The 24033-nt window shown below is 35.3% G+C and overlaps 1 protein-coding gene across 2 annotated transcripts in view; it reads left to right on the forward strand.

Moving 5' to 3' along the window:
* The window catches only part of LOC136038738 (uncharacterized), a 126089-nt gene that overhangs the window by 58009 nt on the left and 44047 nt on the right, over positions 1-24033 (forward strand). Inside the window, exon 1 of one of the 2 annotated variants that reach the window (XM_065722099.1) lies at positions 14155-14309. The exons of the other annotated variant lie outside the window; for it this stretch is intronic. Within the exon in view, the coding sequence (XP_065578171.1) occupies positions 14226-14309 (84 nt within the window). The 5' untranslated portion in view covers positions 14155-14225. Of the gene's footprint in view, positions 1-14154; positions 14310-24033 lie in introns of those variants that run through there. 2 annotated transcript variants of the gene reach the window in all.

A 24033-nucleotide genomic window follows, 5' to 3' on the forward strand; every position in this document is an offset into this window, starting at 1 on the left:
GTCCCTGGGGAAAGGGCAGTAAGTTACAGAATTATGGCGCCAGTATCGGACGTATCAGCATCGGACGTTTTTTTCAATCATGGTTTTGTGCCTTATATATGATTACGTGAATAACCTGTCTTTATTAAGGCTGACAATGGTAATTTTTAACCAATGATGATTTTCCTACTATGCCAAGAACTCACGATTAACCACCAAAATTTGAGCGATTTTTAGTTGGGATCTTTTAGGATTTTTGGGTGGGGTTTTGCAAAGGAGAGAGTTTTCCATTGGAAAGAATGTTTGTGGGAGACCTTTCCAGAAGAATTTTACTAGGAGAGGGGATTTCCTGGCATCATTTGAAAAACCGTCATAAATTAGATTTAGAAGAAACTGGAAGTAAGGAGCAACATTAACACTTAAAACGAACAGAAATAATTCTATATACAAAAGGGGCTATTCCCTCTTCAGTATCCTGCTCTTTACCCTAAAGTTAGACTCTTTGTCACAATTCTTTAATAACGACTCCTGAAACATAACGGCCGTCTAGTTAGAATAAGAAGCTTTTTAAAGTAATAAATGACATTGGCGTAAAGAGCGAGATACTGAGCAAGGGGCAGCCTCAGTCATATACGGAATATTTTCGGTGTAAACTTCTTTAAAATGTAATTTCCACTCAATGGCTTCCTTTTTTCTGTGAACAATATTGTGTATTCAGTCATAGCGGACTTGAAAAGTGAACCGAACCTTAATGTTCAATCATTGTCTTTACAGTGGTTGGCCAGGACTGGCAACTACTGTGATTCAGCACCCATCGTTCTCGCTTCAACACCCAGAAGTTGATTATAATGATGTACCCGAAGTTACTGCATATGTTGCTATATAAACCTTACGTGTAATTCAGTTTTGTATAATTTAATGAAATCGAGCTTGAAAATTTATAGGGAACCTTGCAACTAAGCTAAAAGTTCCCCGTCCCCCGCCAAAACATTCTAGGGTTTGTGACTGTTGAAAAATAAACCGTTGGTCCCATGTTTTGAGAAATTTGAAATGATATATGAAATAGCCGTGCTAAAGGTTCTGAAAGGAGTCGTGCCCTGGTGTTTAAAAATCCCTAAGCATTAAAAAGACTTGAAAACCAGGTAATAATGTATGCCCCCCTCCATAGGAAAATTGTTTGCACTTCACTCTTGGCTAGCAGCGTGGCTATACACGTGACTCATTTTTGATATTTGTCCCCCCATTTCAGTTTCACATGTATTTTTCGTTACTATTCCTTCCCCCTTTACCTGTCCCAAACTTGTGCCTATGTTTTGAGCTAGTATAGCAGTTTTAACAACAAAAGATATAATTCTGTTCATTCTAGATTTCAATTTCAGTTTGATAACGGGGTTTATTCAAGAAGGAGGAGGTTGAATTTCTCTTAGAGATAACTTAGATTCTGCTTAGTTACACCAACGTTTAAATGCGTAAGGCTGAGTTTTGGTAACCTCTTGTGACCCGACACTTCTAAGATATAGGATAATGAAAATACATGTTGGCTATAACAATTCAAAAGGTGTTATGGGACAAGAACCGTTGTACAAAACCTGGTAAGCACTTAAGAAATGAACCACCCCTAAACAAAGAAACCCACACTAGGCAGACCATGTTGATTTTTGGCTGTTATAAGTACACAATGTCCTTGGAGGTAAATTCGATTAAAAAAAAAAAAAAAAATGAAGAAGTACATTTCAAAGTAATACCCTTCCCCCGGTACAGTTTTGAACTTACAGCAAGCGCATAAATTTTATGATTAATAATAAATTCTTGATATATTTTATATATTTGGAATCAACATGATAAGACATTCTTTTGATGTGTTGATATCAAAATGCCGTTTTTTAGAGTTTTGGTTACTATTGGAGTCGCTTCTCACTGACAGCACGAACTGTTTGATGCAGAATTAGTTCTAAGAGAGAAACGAGGGGTGGGTAGTGGTAGAGATAGATGTATAGTCCCCAGTGCCGTAACCAGAAATTTTCTTTTGGTTGGTTGTTTTTCCATGGTTGGAGGGGGGGGGGGGGGGTACACAAACTTTTAAAAAACACATCAAAAATGTGAAACTGATATTTAATCCCTCCTGATATCTGGGAATATTTCTATTCTACGCTGTCATTATAAAAATAAAAAGTAACATTTAACCCCAAAATGAGCATTCCGTATAGAAGGTAGACTACCTCTTCCTCAGCCTCATGGTCGCAGAAACTTTGGAGGGTGCTTCTTACATCAGAAACATTGAGAGCTCTAGTCCTTTTTTATAAGTCGAAAGTGACTGGAGACCAACCAGCTGTGGGGAAGGGGGTGAAAAGTCGGCTCCCTTCTATTAGTTATCTACAAATCTTTATATTTCTTAATAGCCGTCAACAAAGCAGTCAAGTCAAGCCGTAATAAAACAAATCCCATTACGTGCGATAGATAGAGGGTTTTGACAAAATCGGACGCATCCATTAAAAAAACAAAGGAGACACAAAACACTTTCTTATATAGTAAAAAAGTCAATATCTTGTTTTAAAATATATATATATATATATATATATATATATATATATATATATATATATATATATATATATATATATATATATATATATAATATATATATATATATATATATCTATATATATATATATATATCTATATATATATATAAATATATATATATATATATATATATATATATATATATATATATATATATATATATATATATATATATATATATATATATATATATATATATATATATATATATATATATATATATATATATATATATATATATATATATATATATATATATATATATATATATATATATATATATATATATATATATATATATATATATATATATATATATATATATATATATATATATATATATATATATATATATATATATATATTATTAACCCCCCCCCCCTAAGTATCATTGGCTTTTATAAGCTGTATTCTGACCCGAAAATAAGGTTTTATTTATTTATTTTCTTTATTTCCCTCAAAAAATGAGGAGTAGGCTACAATGTAAATATAAAGAAAAGACAAATGATAACGCTTACAATCAAAAAAGACCACATATTGATCAAACACTTAAAAAAAAAAAAAAAATACAAAAACACTTGCTAAATAATTTAACCTGTAAATCATCAAGAGCCAGAACTGTTACTGAAAAACGGGAATAAATTGTGGCCTAAAAGGATAATTTCTGCCTTGTCTTCAATAGTTTTATATTTTTTCTTTATACAAGTTAGTAGTGTCAACAGAGGTCGTTTTAGAAAAAAAAAACTAAAACGCAAGTTTTGAAGAAATTCGATGACATAAATAAAATCCGGTTCGTGCGTTTAATTTAGATAATTAAGCTGTTTCAATATGCCATTCTTATTTTCATTTATTTCTATCATCTTGAAATAGAGCTTTTTAGAAATTAGAGTGCGTGTGACCGTTTTTTTTTATCTAATTACCAATGGTGTTTTTGGAAAAAAATACTTCGTACATATTTTTGGCCATGTTTAGGAGTATAAACATGGAATTTATCACCAATAAATACTAATTCCTGTGAAAAATATTGAGTATTGTTTAAGATAGGAAAATAGCATTAGATCAAAATGGAGTCAATTCCTTTTAAACTATTGTTCTTGAAATTATTCTTGAATTATCTTGGAATTAGTGGTTAAATATGTTTTTGGGATTTGCCTACATCGACATGCAACAAAAGGAGGAAGAAAGGGCGTAACTTACTACTTTTGTGCTGATATTTGCAAAAAAGGACCCCACCCTTCTTCATAGGTACCAGGTGTCGCACGTGCTATTTAACCTAACCCTCTTTGGCCATCTGCTAAACTTCTTCAAGTCAGAGGCAATAATTTAAATTCAGACTATAGATGTGTTGAAATACGTCTTAACTATGGTTGTGGATTTTTCAACTGGAACTGATTGCTGTCCTTTGTTGCAACTATCTATATTAGCCATTTTCATTCTCTGGCAACACTAAACACATGGTCTCAACTCTTAGCGTTATTTTCCATAATTTTCTTAGTGTTAGTCAATAGTTCCTAAAACACTATGTTCATAGTTTGCTGGCCGTTAGAATTCTCATTATACATGCATGTGAAACTTATTTTCGAGAACAGACTTATTTTTTGGGGTCCAAACTCAACAAACCTCACCCAAAATTATCAAATTTTACTGAATTGTCGAAGAAACATGGCAAAGTTATAACAACCTGGACATTTTGGGAGGTTTGGTGTAGCTCATGATTATCCAATCTGGGTTGAGGAAAACTAAGATTTGCCCAAAACTTGCTAACTATGAACAAAGGTCGGATTTAGGTCACTAGAATCATTACAGTCAAATAATAAGGCGATAAAATTTTGACTTTTAAGTAGGCAGGTATTCGGAATTTCGTTTACAGGGGGGGGGGGGGGCTCAAATTATAAAAGTAGCAAAAAGAGGCAAAATACATTGACTGCCACATGACATACTGGCAATTTTTTCTTAAACAATCAGATTCTGGGCGTTAGATTCTGGGCAAACTACTGACTACGGTCCTGCTTGTAATGAATCTGCTTACAAGTGACACAAATATGCCAATAAGAGTATAAAGAAACTATGGAAAGTAGCCAAAGGATAACGAAATACTTCGTTATAACACTTTTATTTTAACCAATAGGAGGAAGTTAATCCCCCAGTCTGTCCTGATAATTCCATCGTATTTGGCTCTGGATTTTCAAGGAAGATTAATTATTGTCCTACATAGTTCTTGCCGTTCCAAGACCAGTTTTTTTCTTTCCTTTTTTTTTATCAAACAAGGGGTGGAACGACGGACGCTTACTACACACTGTTACTTATTTCTGTTGATGTTGGATAATTGAAGGTACAACTTTTTCAGTATTATTCAGGTATTGAACTACGACCATTGAGAGTTTTACTGATTCTAATAATTTTTACCAAAATCTTAAAATAAATTTCACCCCGTCTCCCTCTGCAATTTGGCTGCATTAAGAAAAAATGCGGCAATTTTCTTTTCAAACCTTTAGACAGCGGTGTCAATTCTAGAAAATGTGAAGGGTGGGGTGGGGAGAATGCATTTCTTTAATCTAGGGGAGCCAATTTAGTTGTTTTCCTTTCAAATTTTTCAATGAAAATACAAAAGAACTCTTTTGAATAAAAGCGTCAAAAAGTTAGGCCTATAGTTCAGAATCAAGGATATATAAGGGGAAAATGCCCATCCCCCTCCCCCTGACGACCCTGCTCTTAGACAAGTTGTATAGGATTAACTTTTTCGGGAAAGGGTTCAATTAGGCACGGACACCTATGCAACTAGAAAGCTGGTACCGACGCAACTCCCAAACAAACAACTAATTTGAAAGAGTCCCCATGCTCGAAGCGGGAGCACTAGCTGGTCGCGGTTATAAACTTTAACGAAAATTTTGCAACGATTTTCTGTTACAATTTTAAAGTTTTTTAGAAACAAAAAATTACACCGCTCTCAAAGATGAAATAACACCCCTCCAAAGCCACACTCTCTCCACTTCATTAAAAAATAGAAATAAATGAATAAAAGACTAAGAAGTCTCGCAGTACTTGTACAGTACTTAATCCTTAACAATTTCGTCTTCGAAGTGAAGACATATTAGTTAAGTTCTAACTAGAAGAAAATTGATATTTTAATTGCTGGAAATCTTGTGGGTCACGTTGTGAAGGGTAGTTATCTGTAGGTAGAGTTGTATGGAATTTAAGCCATTGTGATGTTTTTTCAATACAATTTATTTTTTTATATTACAGCTTTCTTGCTATAAAGTTTCTTTCTGGAAGACCATGAAACCCAATTTGTTCTAACTATGCTGGGTACCCAAAAATTTCCAAGGGATTAAAAATAAACCCCCTTTCCTTGCCATGGACATACAGTTGGTTATGAAAGGGATTGAACAGTTCAAGGATCATCACTGCAGTAAATGCTTAAAGGAATTTATCTGAGTTACATACTTGATCATGCACGTATATGATTGAATGGGAATGCAAGAAATGCTTGATGGAGCAACACCTGTTCCCCTGCTATTACAGCAATAGCAGTAGTTTAATCAAGTGTTTATAATCGGCTTACAAAATACCTTCCTTTGTGTTACGTTGTGACTCGAACTAAAAGGAATATAAAACTTTTTTTTCATGTGTTCTTTGACAGCCGTAAGAGTCACCTGCGCTTCCAAGTCTTTGAATATAGAACTAATATTGGTAAGCTTAAGTCTAAAAAAAACTGACAGGTGAAGAAATAAAAATTCTATCGAAGAATTATTTGGGTTAAAATCAATTAATTTTTTTTATCAGAGTCAATGTAGTAGCTTAACTGGAGGTTTGCAGGTCCCTCTCCCGTACACTCCCCCTCCCAGCCCTCTTAGTAAGTCTCATAAACCGTCTGCTCTTCAGTAAGCTACTGAAACATTAGCAGGCTACCACACCATTGTAGATAGATGTTTAATGGCTGAATTAAAAGCTATTGCATATATTTACTAGATTTTATAAATTCTACCATCTATTAGGTTTCACAGATTTCAATGTTAACCAGTTTCTGGGGAGAGTTTGCAATGAACTTTTTGTCATGGTTGAAGCATTAGCTGTAGCCTGGTAAAGAGCGAACCACAATTCATTGTAACTAAAAGTTAAAAAATGTTAAAGCGGTCTTGTTTTCTTCTTTTTTCCAGGCCTAGCGGGTTACTAGAATATCATAAAGAGATGCTTAAGAGCTCATTCAAAAGCTATTTCTGATATATACGTGGTTTATATAAATTCCACCATCTGTAAGAGCCATATGGCACGAAAAAAGACATTTTTTATGCTGTTTTTCAAGGGGTGTGACTACCGGGCTACCAGAACATCTTAGATAGATTTTTGATTGCTCATATTAAAGATTGCTCATATCTACGTTCTTCCTGTAAATTCCATAATCTGTAAGCTTCTAATGGCACTAAAAACGGCAGTTTTGATGACATATCTCGACTGGAAAAGCTGGGGCTGGTGGTCTACTAGAACTTTTTAGAGTGGTGTTTAAGGGCTCATTTGAAAACTTTTGCTCATATCTACGTTCTTTCTGTAAATTCTATCATCTGCAAGCTTCTAATGGCACTAAAAACGGCAGTTTTGGTGACCTGTCTCAACTGGAAAAGCTGGGGCTAGTGGTCTACTAGAACTTTTTAGAGTGGTGTTTAAGGGCTCATTTGAAAACTTTTGCTCATATCTACGTGCTTTTTATCAATTCTACCACTCGTGAGGTACAGCAGTGAAAACAAAACTTTTGGTGCTAGTTCTTAAGTGAAAAATCTTGGAAGTATAAAACTGTATTATTGTAATAACTATGGTCCAAAACCCTTAAATGGAGGTTAAGAACACCTCCCGTGTCTTCCTCCTCCTTGCCCCCTCAATAAGCTACGCAATTAAAGTCCTACAAGAGTAATTTTTTTAAATTACATTATTAGAGGCGTTGTTCTGTTAGTACAGCGCTTGACTTCAAATTAGATTATCATGCGTTTGATTCCAGCTTGGATTTTCTTTTCCAATCATGGTTTGTCGCTTCTTATGATTATTAAATAAAAAAAAAGTTTTTTCACCTGAAAGTAAGAAGCGACATTAAAACTAAAAACGAACATAAATTACTCCGTATGTGAAAGGAGCTGTTCCCTCCTAAACGCCCAGCTCTTTACGCTAAAGTTTGACCCTTTGCCACAGCTCTACTTTTTAAAAGCATAAAAAAACTTTAACGTAAAGAGTGGCTTACTTTCAGTAAAAAAAAACTTGTTTTTTAAATTTAATGTCTGAACATTTTTGAATTAATACATGCTTTGATTTCGGCTCTCCGCACATGAATAATCAAAACATAATTTGCATATTTATTTTTGTGGTTAAATGGCTTTCTCATAGTTTTGATCGGACGGTTTTGAGAAAAAGGGGTTAGGTAGGAGGCCTATTTGCCCTCCAATTTTTCGCTTACTTAAAAAGTCAACTAGAACTTTAATTTTTTTGCGGACATTTTTATTAGTAATTAATATACCTAACTTACGAATAAACTTATCCTACGTAACGAGCTTTTATATTCGTATATTTTTATTACATACATGAAAGGGTTCGCCCCTCGTCAATACCTCGCTCTTTACACTGAAGCTTAAACTTCATCCCAATTCTTTAAGAATGACCCCTGAATCACAAAGGTCGTAGAATAAATAGTTGAAATTACGAAAAATACTTTAGCGTAAAGAGCGAGGTATTTAAGAGGAGATGAACCTCCTCATATGCGTAATAGTTTCTGTTCGTTTCAAGTTTTAATGCTGCTCCTTACATCCAGTTGAAAAACTTTTTCAAAATTTATTTTTTCATTGTTTCTTTTTTAAGAATCCTTGAAAATCCTGCACCCCCTTCATGGAAGTTTTCTTCCCCCATGATAAATTCTCCGTGGAAAGATCGTCCCACGTAACCTCTTCCCCTCGACTCCTCTCCCCCGAACCAGAAAAATCTCCCTGAAAACGTCTGTACACTTCCCAATAACCATTTCTATATGTAAACAATGGTCAAAGTTTGCAACTTGCAGCCCCTCCCCCGGGGACTGTGAGGGAGTAAGTCATCGTCAAAGACATAGTTATTTGGTTTTTGACTATGCTGAACAAAACGGCTATCTCAAAATTTTGATCTGGTGACTTTGGGGGGAAAATGAGCATGGGAGGGGAATTAGGTCCCCGCCAATCTTTTTGGTCACTTCAAAAGGGAACAAAAATAAAATAAAAAATAAACATACACCCGTGATCGGTCTCATGGCAAAAAATACGAAATTCCACATTTTTGTAGATAGGTGCTTGAAACTTCTACAGTAGGGTTATCTGACACGTTGATCGTGATGGTTTGATTTTCGTTAAGATATTATGACGTTTGAGGGGTGATTCCCCCTATTTTCCAAAATAAGGCAAATTTTCTCAGGCTCGTAACTTTTGATCGTAAGACTAAATTTGATGAAACTTATATATCAAACTTATAATCAGCATAAAAAATCAAATTCTTTTGATGTATCTATTAGTATCAATATTCTGTTTTTTAGAGTTTCGGTTACTATTGAGCCGGGTCACTCCTTATTACAGTTTGTTACCACGAACTGTTTGATACTTTTCAGATTATCCGCTATTTTTGCAAATGTGTTGCACTCATTTTTCAAAGAATATCTCGGTGGGGAAGGCTCATTTTAAACCTTTTACTCATATCTACGTGCTTTTTATCAATTTTACCATCCATAAGTGCCATATAGCACTAAAAACTGCAATTTCGTTGCACTTCTCAAGTGGAAGAGTTTGGAAGCATAAAACGGTACCATTGCAATAATTATGGACCAAAGCCCTTAACTGGATGTTTATAAGAACCCCTCACATATACTCCCCCTCCACACCCTATCAGTAAGTTTCATAAATCGTCTACTTATCTTAAAAGTAAAAGATTATTGCAAAAACATTAGCTAGAACTAAAAAGTTTTTAACTAAAAATCTACCAAAAATTAAGCTTGAATGATCAACAGTTTTGAACTGAATCTTTATACTTCACTCTGCGATGAAGCCTGTGTGCTGGTTCTAATGGCGCTAATTGAGGGGAAGGGAAGTCTTTTCCCCCTTAGTTTTTTGCTCCTGCCTAGGGTTTGAAAAACACCTTTTTTTGTTCGTTTTAAAGGAAAAGGCACTTTTTTCATTAAAAAAAAATGTGGGAAACAACCGAAAGTACACTTTGTGGGATGCGCTATCAAGTCAAATTTATAAAAAGCGATTAGGTATCAATATAAGCTTTTGAATGAACCGTTAGCCAGCTCTCTTTTGGTACAGCAGCCTTCTAGTTTCTGCTAATCAGTTATAGAGCCTTGTCTTCATTATGACTTTTTCAGTTGAAATTGGCCGAGTAAAAACAGTTTTTCCCTTATCGAAAAACAAATGTTCCTGTAGAATATGTATTGTTTGTGAAGTATGGATAGTGAATTTAATGTCGTAAACTGAAAGTTTTTCGTAGCTGTTAAGGTTGTTTGCAGTATTTTCTAGAGGTGTCTTATCTCCCCTAGATCGGTGACAATTAGAAATTGCATTAAAAACAAGCTTTCAACTCCAAGGAGTGACGTTTAAACTTTAAACGAGCGTAGATTATTCCGTATAAATAAAAAAGATCATGGCAGCGTTGTTTCTACATTCAGTTTAATCAAAAACGAACTTTAAAAAACAAGGTTTATCCGAAGGAAGTAAAGAGCGAATATGAAACTTAAAACGGACTAAAATTATTACTTCACAGCATATATATATCAATAAAACTAGTACAGATGAATCAACTAATTAGGTTTCTCTATGCTTTTAGGATTATAAAAAACTAGCGCTTTACTTAAAAAACAAATTAATATATGAGTTTTGATACAGTAAAAGCAAACGAATTAAGGATAAAAAAACGATAAATTCCTTTTAGAATCAACCCCTTTTAAGATAGAAGAACAATCCACTTTATGATTTTTGCTTTATTGGTATATTATAGTTATAGTTAATTGGTATCACTTCTGCACAATGTCTCAGTTAAGTGACTGGCTGTCGTTTTGGTTCTGAAAGGGACATGTCATGATTAGTTTGTAGACAAGTTCCAAGTAAAGCCATCTTGAGAGCATTAGGACTGTAGATTAGCTTTAGAATTTGTGTCATAGCTTGAAATTCACTGTTGCATAGAGAGAAATAATCGGATTTCCAGAGTTCATATTATGTCTTCTTTGATCTTCATTTCAAGTAATACTAAAGCAAATTTCTTACAATTCAAGATTGTATATTACTCACTATCGGTATTATAGCTGGCGAGACCAAAATGCTACCTGATAAATTAATCCGATATCTATGTATGCTGTTCAATTACTTCGCGGTTATTGCGAAATATTTAATTTTACTCTTATGTTTTAAAATAATTTTAATTGTATACTGAAAGTTACTGATGTCACAACTGGTGTAAGACTGTGAAAAGCTTTATAAATTCGTTTGTTGATTTCAGGCTACATACTCACTTTTGACTCCCAAATCAATTTCCTGTTTCTTATACTTGACTTTTGTGTTTTCTATAAAGCGCTAGTTTTTATGTCATTTGGTATTTACCAAGCGATCGCAAATTCTGTCGGTTTGTGTCAGTCGCGGTTTTGCTAGTTTAGACACTTCCAGATAAGCTAGAACGATGAAAGTTGGAAGGCGTATCAAGGACCAGACCAGATTAAATTAGAAATAGTCGTTTCTGCGATTGGACCATCTGAGGGGAGTGGAGCGACGATTAATTAGGAAAAATTAGAAAAAAATGAGGTTTTTTTTAAACTTACGAACGGGTGATCGGATCTTAATGAGTTTGGATATTTAGAAAGAATATTAGATCTCAGAGCTCTTATATTATATCCCGGCCGGATCCGGTCTCATTGGGGGGAGCTGGAGGGGAAAACCTAAAATCTTGGAAAACGCTAGGAGTGGAGGGATCGGGGTGAAACTTGGTGGGAAAAATAAGCACCGAACGGATCCGCTCTCTTTGGGGGAGTTGTAGGGAGGATTAATTCTGAAAAATTAGAAAAAAATGAGGTATTTTTAACTTACGAAGGAGTGATCGGATCTTAATGAAATTTCATATTTAGAAAGACCTCGTAACTCAGATCTCTTATTTTAAATCCCGACTGGAGCCAGTGTCATTGGGGAGAGTTGGGGGTGGGGGGGGTGGGAACCGGAAATCTTAGAAAACGCTTAGAGTGGAGAGATCAGGGCGAAACTTAGTGGGAAGAATTAGCATGAGTCCTAGATACGTGATTGACATAACTGGACTAAATCCGCTCTCTTTGGGGGAGTTGGAGGGGGTGTTAATTTGGAAAGAACGGGTCTTCGAATCTTCATGAAATTTGATATTTAGAAGGAACTCATGACTCAGAGCTCCTATTTTGAATCCCGACTAGGTCTGATGACATTGGGGGGTGTTGGAGGGGGAAACCGGAAATCTTGGAAAACGCTTAGAGTGGAGAGATCGGGATGAAACTTGGTGGTTAGAATAAGCAAATGTCCTGGATACGTGATTGACGTAACCGGACTGGATCCTCTCTCTTTGGGGGAGTCAGAGAGGTCCAGTGCTTTAGCAAGTTCGGTGCTTCTGGACGTTATAGGACGATGAAAATTGGTAGGCGTGTCAGGGACCTGTACAAATTGACTTGATAAAGTTGTTTTCACCGATTCGACCATCTGGGGGGGGGGCTGAAGGGAGAGGGAAAATTAGAAAAATTAAGGCTTTTTTAACTTACGAGTGGGTGATCGGATCCTAATGAATTTTGATATTTAGAAGGACCTCGTGTTTCAGAGCTCTTATTTTAAATCCCTACCAGCATTAAGCCTCTGATTTTCTTTTAAATTAACCTATGGATTGTTAGAATTTTGCTAGAGCTCATGCCACATAAGCTCTTGGCTCTTCCGACCTCGTCACAAGTGCCATATAAGCTCTTAGCTCTTTTCTATAATCCTAAAAGCAAAGGGAAACATAATTAGTTGGTTTATTTGTGCTAGTTTTATTGATGTATATTAGACAGGCTAGGAAGTAATAATTTTTGACCGTTTTAAGTTTCAACTTCGCTCTTTACTTCCCTCAGAAAAACTTTGTTTTGTTATAATTAATTGGAAGAAAGACTCCTATCGTTGTCGCAACAAAATCCCCCCAACATCTTCTTTTGTAAGTCTTATCTTGAGTAAATGTCGTTAATATTTGCCACACAGGGATGTGTTTTAAAATAACGAGATATCTGATTTTCAAGATAATCTGCCATCTAAAATAATCGATTTTAAGGTATTTGTCAGCTATTAGAAACACACCCAAGAGGTGAAGTTAGGTGAATTCTAATGAAAAATATCGAAATTTGATGATAAAATAATACTTTAGAAACAAAATTATGGAAACCTAGACTAATTAAACCTAACCCAACATAACCTAACTGTCATCCCTAATGTGCAAATATATAGCCCAAATTATAATCCGATGCATTCTGTGTCAAGTCCAATGCATAGTATCATTCAACCCTTGTTTTCTAGCTCTGAAAAACCAGTTTTCTGATTGTAACCTAAGAGTAACTCTTGAATGTGTTCCCAATAACCGACAAGTACCGATTTTCTTGCTACTAATGGCTCTTTCTAGATAGCTCTACTGCTACCAGCAGTTTCTTTTTCCGACAAAATTTGTTCTGATCATTGTTTTTCTAAAGAAATGCATAATGTTTTCTTCTTAGAATCAACTCGTAGTCTTACTCCTTTATATGCTTAATGAGTTAAAATTAATAGCTCTTCTTAAAATCTGTTTCTAGATGTATCTGGCAAATCTCGAGGAAAAATAAGCCACACTAACCCAATGACTGAGGCACATTGGCAGGACTCTTTGCTAGGGAGGGGAGGAAGGAGTAATCCATAAAAATACCAAATAAAAGCCGATTCAAATACACTTTAAAGACACATGTTAAAATTTCAGGGCCCAGAAGAACCCCCTCCCCCTTCATTATGGACCTTTAAAAAGTATAAGGCAAAGGTATCGCCGAAATAACAGTTTTTGGGAGTTCCGACATGAGTCAAGGCAGCTAGGCTATGATGGGGGTCGTTTTAAATACATTTTATGCAAAAAAATAAAGAATTCAGTTACACATAGCACTCTAGGTTTGGGAGGTTTTGCCCTGATCTCGAAATCCTCTCTTCGAATATGCTCATCACGAAACATAATCACTAAATTTGCAATTTAAGATAAAAATTATATTAAAGTTTAGTTTTTCCTGTTAATAGTGCAGACATTCTGGTTAGGTCAGCGATGTTATTTTGGTTGAGTTATAAATATGCACAGTTGGAAAGTCAGATGACCGAAGTCTTGTTGGTCAAGCAGGGATTCTAAAAAACTAATCGGTATTTGTTTTTTTTTTTTGTCTTTTATTTTTCTTGATGAATTTTGAAACTAAAATTTAAGGTTCAGATCAACAACCCGTTCAAGCTTTCTTGTTGCCCGATCAGAGGTACATTGCCGTAAGGTATAGGCGCACTATACCCAGGTACATAACACAAAGCTACCCTTAGGGTACCAGGTAGGGTGGAAAAGGTAAACCTGACCAGCCAGGTAGTAGTTAGTAGTATTTTAATGATGATGGAGAAAACTAACAGTTGATATATGCAAATGTTGAAAAAATGATAGGCTACGATATGGATATGATAAAGAAATTACAATGGGAGCGAAATGTTTCAAGACACTCTTTATTCCAAATCACTAAGGTACCCCTTCTATCTTCGTTTTGTTCTATTTGAAATTAGGTAAAAACAAAATTTAGAGTTAGTTTTTGCATATTGGGCTTGTTTAAAATGGAGGGCGATAGCTCCCTAATACTCAAGGTTAATATATAGAATAGGACTATAGGCGGACGGCAGCCCCTTGAATATATAAGACAATTTTTATGTTTGTTAAGTCCGAACTTTCGCTCAAATCTTCCATGAGAAAACTTTATTTTCTTCTGTTAATTTTTTTTTAACTAGGGAAGACCATGTCAAAACACCTCTTTTTCCTTTTCCCTGCGCTTGCTTCCAGTGTTTACGTAGGGAAAGCCCAGTGCTATGTATTCAATTTTAGCAGGATTTAAACAGCCGTAAATCTGTCTCGATTGCCTCTTATTACACCTACCGATAGGAACTCAGTTATGTAACTATCTGCGAAGCCTGTCAGACGACAGGCACAAAAGAAAAAACTGTTGCTTATACTCTTTTATGTTATGTTCAAATGTAAGATATCCCCTCCCCTACCCCAGATGAAAAATAAATAGCTGATTTTGGATCCTCTCCCTCAAGAAAACTGTCCCCGAAAGTTCCAATTTGATCTCCTAGTCTTGAAATAGAACAGGGTAGATTTACCAAATTTTACCCTTAAAGATACTCGTTTATGAATTGAAAAAGTCCTTTACTTTTATCAAATTACTTATCCATCTGAAAGGGTTCTAATATCGGACGATTCAAAAAGGAATATATTCTTATATAATTACCGACGGGAAAAAATCCTAACTTTAAGCTTGAATCCACGGCCAGGAGATGGGAAGTCCAATGTTCTACCTGTTTATGTAGCCGGGCTTGTTAGATGGTATTGTACTTTTTTGTACCAGTAACTAAAAAAAAGAAAGGTTTTTTAGACTAAAGACGCTTACCAATAATACGGTAAAATTTGGGCTATTAAATAGAAGTTTGTCCACTTCCCTCCGTCATATTTCTTATTCAAGATTAGTAAATGCTTCCTAGACTGTAATAAACCAAAGGCCTGTTTTATTAAGGAGGCCTCACCCAGTTCATTTATCACTTTATACGTTTTATTAGGGACACAGTGAAATTTCGTTAACTGAAGAGGAATAGGAAAACTTTTCATGTTTCTTAAGGAATAATTCCTTCCCTCTCAAACCAGGTCAAGGAATAATAAGAACTTGCTACAATAGCTTGTTTTTATCATTCCTTAACTTGGTTGGTTAGAGAAGTTGCTATTCAATAGAGCAAGAAAAGTTTGCTTATTCTTTTTACGTTTACTGAAGTCAACATCATTCCTTAATAAAATTTAAGAAGTGAGATATAAATTGGAATGACGCTTCCTTAATAAACCAGGCCTCAAGTGACGAATGATGGTAGAGCGCTGGTTCTTACTGTATTACATTTGTTACTGGGGGTGGGGGTCGTCAAAATAGGCAAGCTATATTAGAATTATAAGGAAGTATAGGAAACAACAAATGATCTGAACAATTTAGTACTACAGAAGTCGTCCGTTTTATCGATTACGTTTGGTTCTTTTCCTAGATCCTTAAAAAAAACTCAAGCAGCGTTAAGATTGTGCCTAATAAATGAAAAAAAAAATTAAGTCAGTCTCAATCGACGGCAGTGGTCAAAAGAATCGAATTCTTATGCTGATTTTAAATATGTAAGTTTCATTCAGTTTAATCTTACCCATCAAAGGTTACGAGCCTGAGAAAATTTGCCTGATTTTCGAAAAAAAGGGGAAAAAACCTAAAAGTCATAGAATCTTTATGAAAATCACACCATCAGACTCAATGTATCAGAGAATCTTTTTACTGTTGAGGTTTCAAGCTCCTATCTAAAAAAAAAAAAAAATGTGAAATTTTGTATTTTTTGCCAGAAGAAAGATCACGGATGCGTGTTTATTTGTTTGTTTGATTGTTTTTTGTTTTTTTTTGTTTTTTTTCCAGGGATGATAATATCGACCCAGTGGTCCTTGAATATCGTGAGAGGGCTCATTCGAAAGGAAAATTAAAAGTTACAGTGCCTTTTTTAAGTGACCAAAAATATTGGAGGGCAACTGGGCCTCCTCCCTCGCCCCTTTTTTCTCAAAATAGTCCGATCAAAATTTTGAGATAGCCATTTTGTTCATCATAGTTGAAAGATCGAAGAACTATGTTTTTGGAGATATCACGAGCGCCCATAGCCCATGGGGAAAAGTTTTAAGCTACAAAATTTGTCCATTGTTTATGGATAGTATTTTTTTTATTGGGGAGTATGCCTACATTTTTCGGGGGGGGGGATTTCTGCTGGTGTAATTTCCCCTGGGATAATTTCCATGGAGAGGGTAGTTTCCAAGGGAAAATTTGTCAGAATTCTTCTACAAAATTCTTCTTATGTATTGCTTTCTCATTGCCTACTCAATTTTGCGCGTAAATGTTAGGGGTAAATGTCCGGGTAAATTTTCACCAGGATTGAATTGTCTAGAGCAGTGGTTCTCAAGCTTGAATAGACGCTGTACCCCTTTTTACCCACAAAACATTTTAGTTACCCCTTCTTAGTTACCGGTACTAAGTAAAGTATAGCTAAAATATAAATAAAACTTTAGTTCTAAAAAAACTTTAGCGTAAAGAGCGAAATGTTGAGGAGGAGCCAACCCCCTCATATGCGTAATAATTTCTGTTCGTTTTAAGTTTTAATGTTGCTCCTTACTTTCAGTTGAAAAAACTTGTTTTTTATTTAATGAATAAATGGAATGACCTTTTAAAGAAGTTTTACCAGGAAATGAAAATATCGCAGCACAAACCATGACCATTTAGAATAACGACACATTCAATAGATATTGCTTTTGAATACACTGAAGTTCTTTGGTCGAGGGGTGTCATTTTTTTTGGGGGGGGGGTCTATATTCTATACTTGTAAAAAAGGTGACAGCTTCCTTGGAAGGAATGAATACAGAGGGTTTGATCTTATAGGCAGAGCCTTGGCTGCTACTTCCTTCACTCAACAGGAAAGCGACACAATGTTCCTTCTAGATTCATTTAAAGATGATGGAATTGCGTTTGTGTCACAATAAATCGAGAATGAGAGACATTTTTGGATTCTAAGATCCACCTCATCTTATAGCAGTATTTTTCAATTTAGCTGAAAACCAGTGGCCTAATTTCGTCAAAATCCTTGAGGGGGGAAGTTGGAGGCAATTTTCCCAAATCAAGTGAAAATGACAATGAAAAATTAGCCATATAGTATCATAAGGGCAAAGATATACTAAAGAAAACTGACCTGCTTCTCTGCATGCTTGAATTATGCAGGCTTATTTTAGTTTTGACAAGATTTTTTCATTGAAACTAAATTTCAGGTTGGGGCAAACTGAGGTCTGGAGGCCTTCCACCCCATAGCAAATTATGCCCCTACTCAAAACCTGTATAAATGTTAATAATTTGTTTAGATTTTGGATGGATTAGGATGCGCATTGTTATTAAATGCAGGGTTTCCGGGGAAAAGTATCCAAGACGATCAAACATCCAAAAGTATCCAAAAAGTATCAAACAGTTCGGGGGACAAACTGTAAGTGAAGAGCGAACATTGTCACTATAGACCGAAGCTTAAATAAGAAACAATTATGGCAAGACCATATACATAAAAAAACCTGCTTTTCATGTTTTCCGACCTGATTGATATCAATGAACTAGAAAAAAGCATCTTTTTGATCAATTGTCTAGAATGACTCTGACTGACTGTCCTTTGGTTTAGCCATGGATCTTTTTTCTCTACTATTTCTAGTTGGTATTATTTGATCTCTTGGTCAAACATCTGTTGAGAAATATCTCATATTCCAAATTGAGTTCAAGATAAATATGTTTGCAAATAATCTAACAGTAAATAAAGTCGTAGCCTACTAAACTCTTAAATATAAAGATGCTTCTTAGAATTTTAGATTAGTCGAGGTCTCAAATTTTATTTTTACTTTTTATCATTTTATTTAGACCCAAAATGCTATTGCTATTTTTTAAGCAAGTTTCAGTAAAAGAATTATTTTTATAATTTAAAAGAAGCAAAAACAAATATGGCTTACGTACCTTTTTGTCCATCCACCCTCAGCCCCATAAATCTGGTAATGTCAGGTGCTACTAATTCTTAGGCTAGAATATTTTGAAAGATTTATTTTGATGAAATTCTTGATGCATGGCAAAAATATGATCCTTGTCCTATTTTTAGAAAAAAGAAGGGGGCATTCCCTCCATTTTTCTTGTATACCTGTGTGATGTTTGGTCTTAACACCAAAATCTGTCTGTAAAGCCTTGACAAATACATTCTGTTCAATGAGTTGTTAGGGGTTTAATCTCCCCCTGCGCAAAAAAGCTTTCATTATCAGATTTCTGTTTTTTTTTTTTTTTTTTTTTTTTTTTTTAATATCAAACCCTGAAAGAACAAATATTTGTCGGCTTCCAGTCGACTTTCTGGCTACCCTTTAGCGTGCAGGCTTTTACTATTCCTTCAGAAAGAGTAATATGTTATTGTAACAAATAAACCAGATGTTGGAAAAGAAGTATACCATTTGATTTCCCACTAAATGTTTTTTCCAATATAATAATCACTACTCTCACAGTTGCCGACCCCCTTCTAATCCCTGAATTTAAAAAGTTAGCTGATTTCGTTGATATTATAATTATTTCACGCAAGTAGTTTGCAGATAATGCGAATTTATTAAAAAACGCAACAAAATCGGAAAACTTTTAGGATAAGAATAAATCCAGGCATTCAAGTGGAGTAAGGGGGAGGGTAGGACGCAATTTTGACAGTAATAATTATTATATTTTGAAAGAGCATAGAATAAGGAATAAAATTAAGTCTTTCTTTGCTTCTACCTGATCTCTTCGTTAGAAAAACCTGTTACCCCCAAAATGTGTCTCTTCTAAACATTAGAATTCTTCATAGTATTACTTTTGCCTCAGTATCTAACTAGCCAATATCGGTATATACTAGAGGCAATGCCTTTTAATCCCCGTATCTGAATCTTGTCTGAAAATTTGAATGTGAAAATGCATTCGCATTCCTTGTCTGATCTTCATGAAAGGTTCGTAAGATATACCCTTTAGGGGGTGGCTAAGAACCCATCCATAGATGTCAACATTTTAAATGAAAAATTGTATTCTCTCTTTAAATGATACTGTTGTAGATCCCACGCCTTGAAATCGGTGAGAAAAACATTGAAAAGAATACAATTTTATATTTGTGGTAAAGTTTAAGACAGCTCTTACCCTTTAACCTAAGTATCCGGCTTATGGCAAAGCGCACATTAAGTTTGCTATTTTTTCTTTGTAAGAATTGAGCCATTCTCATGAGAAAAAAGTAGACTAGATTTTGGGGTAATTATTCAAAACTACACTTCTCAATACAATATGGCAGCCAAAAAAGCTTTAAACGCATGATAATTAGACCTTTTATTGGAAGGTACAAGCAAACCAAACATCAAAGTCAAAGCAATCATACTAGTTAAGATCGTAGGCATGTTTAATATAGGCCTATGTCACGAGGTCGGGGGAAGTCAAACCTAAAACAAACAAAAAAGTGAAATATTGTGAGAATATAGTGTTTTTTGAAAAAAAAGTATTTTAAAACAATTGTCCTTCACTTTTCTGAAAAATTTCTGATCTACCCCCTTCCCACTGAAAATTTTCTGTGAGTACTATAGTAACAAAACATTTCTAATAAAGGCTTTTAGTTGAAATAATGAGTATGTTGTGGGGCATAGATAGAAAAATTTTGATACATAAAGAAAAGGGATTAATAGTTCCGTTGCGGTAACTTAAAAAGAAGTATGTAGAGTGACATCGTTTATAATAGTGGAAAAAAACGAAAATTGTGTTTCGGGTCACTTCATAACTGGATTGTTTTTCTTTGGTATATAAGATATGATAAAGACAATTGAAACATATTGGACGAAATGTGAGTTTGTTGACTTTAAACGGGCTTGGATGGAAATTTGGCCAATAATCAAGAAGTTCGTGGTAACGAACTGCTAGTATAGCGACTCGTGCTAATAGTAACTGAAACCAAAAAAAAGGAAATGTGATAACCATATATACACATAGCCTCAATTTTCGGATTCTAAAGTTTCATATAGCTACTTCGCTTTTCCCTACAAACCAGGCCTTGGGGAAAACGTAAACGAATTGGGAAGGGTAAAACTTGCGGCAATCTAGAAAGTGGAGCGCATAGAATTCCTTGCTGATGTGGTAAGCTCTGCAATTTTGGAATGTTTGATTGAGCACCGCAATTCCATAAATAAAGTGCTCAATTTAGAAAACCTCTTGAGACTTTCAGTTTTGCTTTGGTAGCATATTTTTTTTTTCATTCTGGCCATTTATACAGTTTGGATAAGCGACAGCTATACAGATTTTGCACAGAGTTAGGAAAGTCATAGAAATAAAAATTCACATTTTCGCAGATTTGGCAATTAACAGAGATACAAGTAGTTCACATATTTATTCAATTTATAATGCTATTTTGAAAAATGAGCCTTTTGTTGAAAATTGTACCTTAGTCGTGCAAAATCACCAAGGGATTAGATTAAATATAAAACCCAAAGGAAAAGCTGCATTGGCAGCAAATGAAAGGAATGCGGTTATTTTTCAACGGAGTAACTATGTTCTCTTCCAATTGGCATTCAGCGCTCCTCGCGGAGCTTTTTATCGTTAGTCCCCCCAACTTCACCATCATCATTTTTGTTGACAAATAAATGCACATGACAAAAATGCACTCAAACTATTTATTCATACTCAAAACACAAGGTTCATCTATCCCAACATTAGTTGGAAAGAAAAAGATGCTCCTATCTACTACAAAATACTCTTTGAACAGTGTATACTTTGGTCTGGTCTGATGGGGATTTTCAGTGATAAAATATTGATGATGCTGAGGACGAGGGACTTTCGGCACTAATCCGCTTGGCGTCTCTGAACCGAATAACGAGAATTGTTATTATGATCTTACCGTTGGCTGCATCTGTGTTGTTGAGAGGAGTAGCTCATTGATTGTATATTCTACTTCCGTGGCTTATATGGAAAAGCTACCTGCAGGGTATATTGGTTTTGCTTTCCTTTTAGTCTCTTCTAATTTTATATTCTTTCATTTTTTTATACAACTGTTGTGGTTTAGTACTTCAATTGTTTAACGTTGAGCATGCCTTGTTGAATACAGGCGAAACACTAATTTGATTGTTCTTCTTCTTCTTCCTATTGGCTATCGACCCCTTGTGTTTTAAGATTTACTTCTTTTATTTATTTTAACAATTCATACATCGTTCAGATCGTCTTTTCATAGTGATTTTAAATATGTAAAACCACCGAACTACTCAACAACTACTACTGTTCTGACACAAGTTGCTTGATAACTGAAAAAGGGGAAGTGTCGCTCAAAAAGGAGAGCAATCTTGATGAGAATGATATTCTCGAATTCGGCTTATCAAAGAACGCTATTGCGGAGGTTTCAATCCTCTATCTACAAATATAGCCTAATTTATTTTTTGTTTTTCCAGAGAAAGATTGTCACGCCCGTGTGTTTGTTTGCCTGTCCCAGGGTTGATCGTGTCGATTGAAGTACTCGTTGATTGAAAGAGGATTTATTCGGACAAAAATTCAAAAACCTAGTGTCCTTTTTAAGTTATGTTAAAACAGATCACGTCGCAGGAAAATGTCGAATTTTAGTATTTCGGCCTGTAAAACTGAAATTTGTCCTGAATAGGTTCGAAAAACTATCAAGCAATAATTCTGGGAATGCTTAGAAAGTTCTTTATAAAGATTCAGTCTCAGAGGTCATACTGACTTATGGTGTACCAGTTATTCCTAACCATATACGTAGTACATAAAAATCAAACCGTTATTATTTGTCCAATAACACTAATGGCTATAAAGCAATCCCTAGTTGCAAACCATCTATTAGGGCGTTGGCCAACGGCACTGTGGCCAACGGATTCCCTTATTGGGTGCGGGCCTAGAAAAAAAGGCACTGTAGGCCCACATTTTCAAACTTTCTATGAAAGCTGTTTCAGTTTCCGATATTCAGATGATTACGGATTTAACCTCTAACCTCTCTATTAGGAACTGCAAACCATCTATTAGGGCGTCGCCCAACGGATTCCCTTATTGGGTGCGGGCATAGAAAAAAAGGCATTGTAGGCCCACATTTTCAAACTTTCTATGAAAGCTGTTTCAGTTTCCGATATTCAGATGATTACGGATTTAACCTCTAACTTCTCTATTAAGAACTGCAAACCATCTATTAGGGCGTTGGCCAACGGCACTGTGGCCAACGGATTCCCTTATTGGGTGCGGGCCTAGAAAAAAAGGCATTGTAGGCCCACATTTTCAAACTTTCTATGAAAGCTGTTTCAGTTTCCGATATTCAGATGATTACGGATTTAACCTCTAACCTCTCTATTAGGAACTGCAAACCATCTATTAGGGCGTTGCCCAACGGATTCCCTTATTGGGTGCGGGCATAGAAAAAAAGGCATTGTAGGCCCACATTTTCAAACTTTCTATGAAAGCTGTTTCAGTTTCCGATATTCAGATGATTACGGATTTAACCTCTAACCTCTCTATTAAGAACTGCAAACCATCTATTAGGGCGTTGGCCAACGGCACTGTGGCCAACGGATTCCCTTATTGGGTGCGGGCCTAGAAAAAAAGGCATTGTAGGCCCACATTTTCAAACTTTCTATGAAAGCTGTTTCAGTTTCCGATATTCAGATGATTACGGATTTAACCTCTAACCTCTCTATTAGGAACTGCAAACCATCTATTAGGGCGTTGGCCAACGGCACTGTGACCAACGGATTCCCTTATTGGGTGCGGGCCTAGAAAAAGAGGCATTGTAGGCCCACATTTTCAAACTTTCTATGAAAACTGTTTCAGTTTCCGATATTCAGATGATTACGGATTTAACCTCTAACCACTCTATTAGGAACTGCAAATGCCTGGAGAAATACAGGACAAAGCGCGCAGTTTGGTTTTTGATGAGCCCCTCTTACTGTGGAGACGATTGTTTATGTTGAAATATTGCTCTTTTTTTCGCAAAGCAAATAAACTAAATGAGCTTTTTTCTTGAAGTATTGTTCTGAAAAAGTAAAGATACTTGTCGGTTAATGGAAACACACCCAAAAAGTGAAGTTAGGTTCATCCTAATGAAAAAATAACAAAACATCATGATGGAATAATACTTTAGAAACAAAATTTTGGAAAACTAACCTACCCCCCCCCCTAATGTGGAAATATAAAACCCAAATTATACAAGTATAATACATTCTGTCCAAGTTCAATGCAGTGTATCGTCCATCACTTGTTTTTTTAGCTATGAAACCGATTTCTGAGTTGTAACCTAAGCATAATTCTTGAATGTGTTTCCAATAACCGACAAGTGCCAAAGTTAACTTCGATGCAAAGACTGGGGTCTTCATGAAGTGGTAACCTTCCTCATATTTAGTATGACCCTGGATACGGTACTAAAAGCGAACGGAAATTAAATTTATTAAATATGCTTTTTTAATGAAAGTAAAGAGCGACATTAAACCTAGAAACGAAAAGAAATTATCTCGTATATGATTGGGGTTAGCTCCGACCCTTCAAACCCTTGCTCTTTAGTTTAAAGGGTCAGTTAAGCCTCTGATGTCTGAAGAACAAATGCTCAAACACACGAGCAATAGGAATGGGCTAAAATTATTTTTCACAGTGCC

The sequence above is a fragment of the Artemia franciscana genome, chromosome 18, assembly GCF_032884065.1.
Source record: "Artemia franciscana chromosome 18, ASM3288406v1, whole genome shotgun sequence".
NCBI lineage: Eukaryota > Metazoa > Arthropoda > Branchiopoda > Anostraca > Artemiidae > Artemia > Artemia franciscana.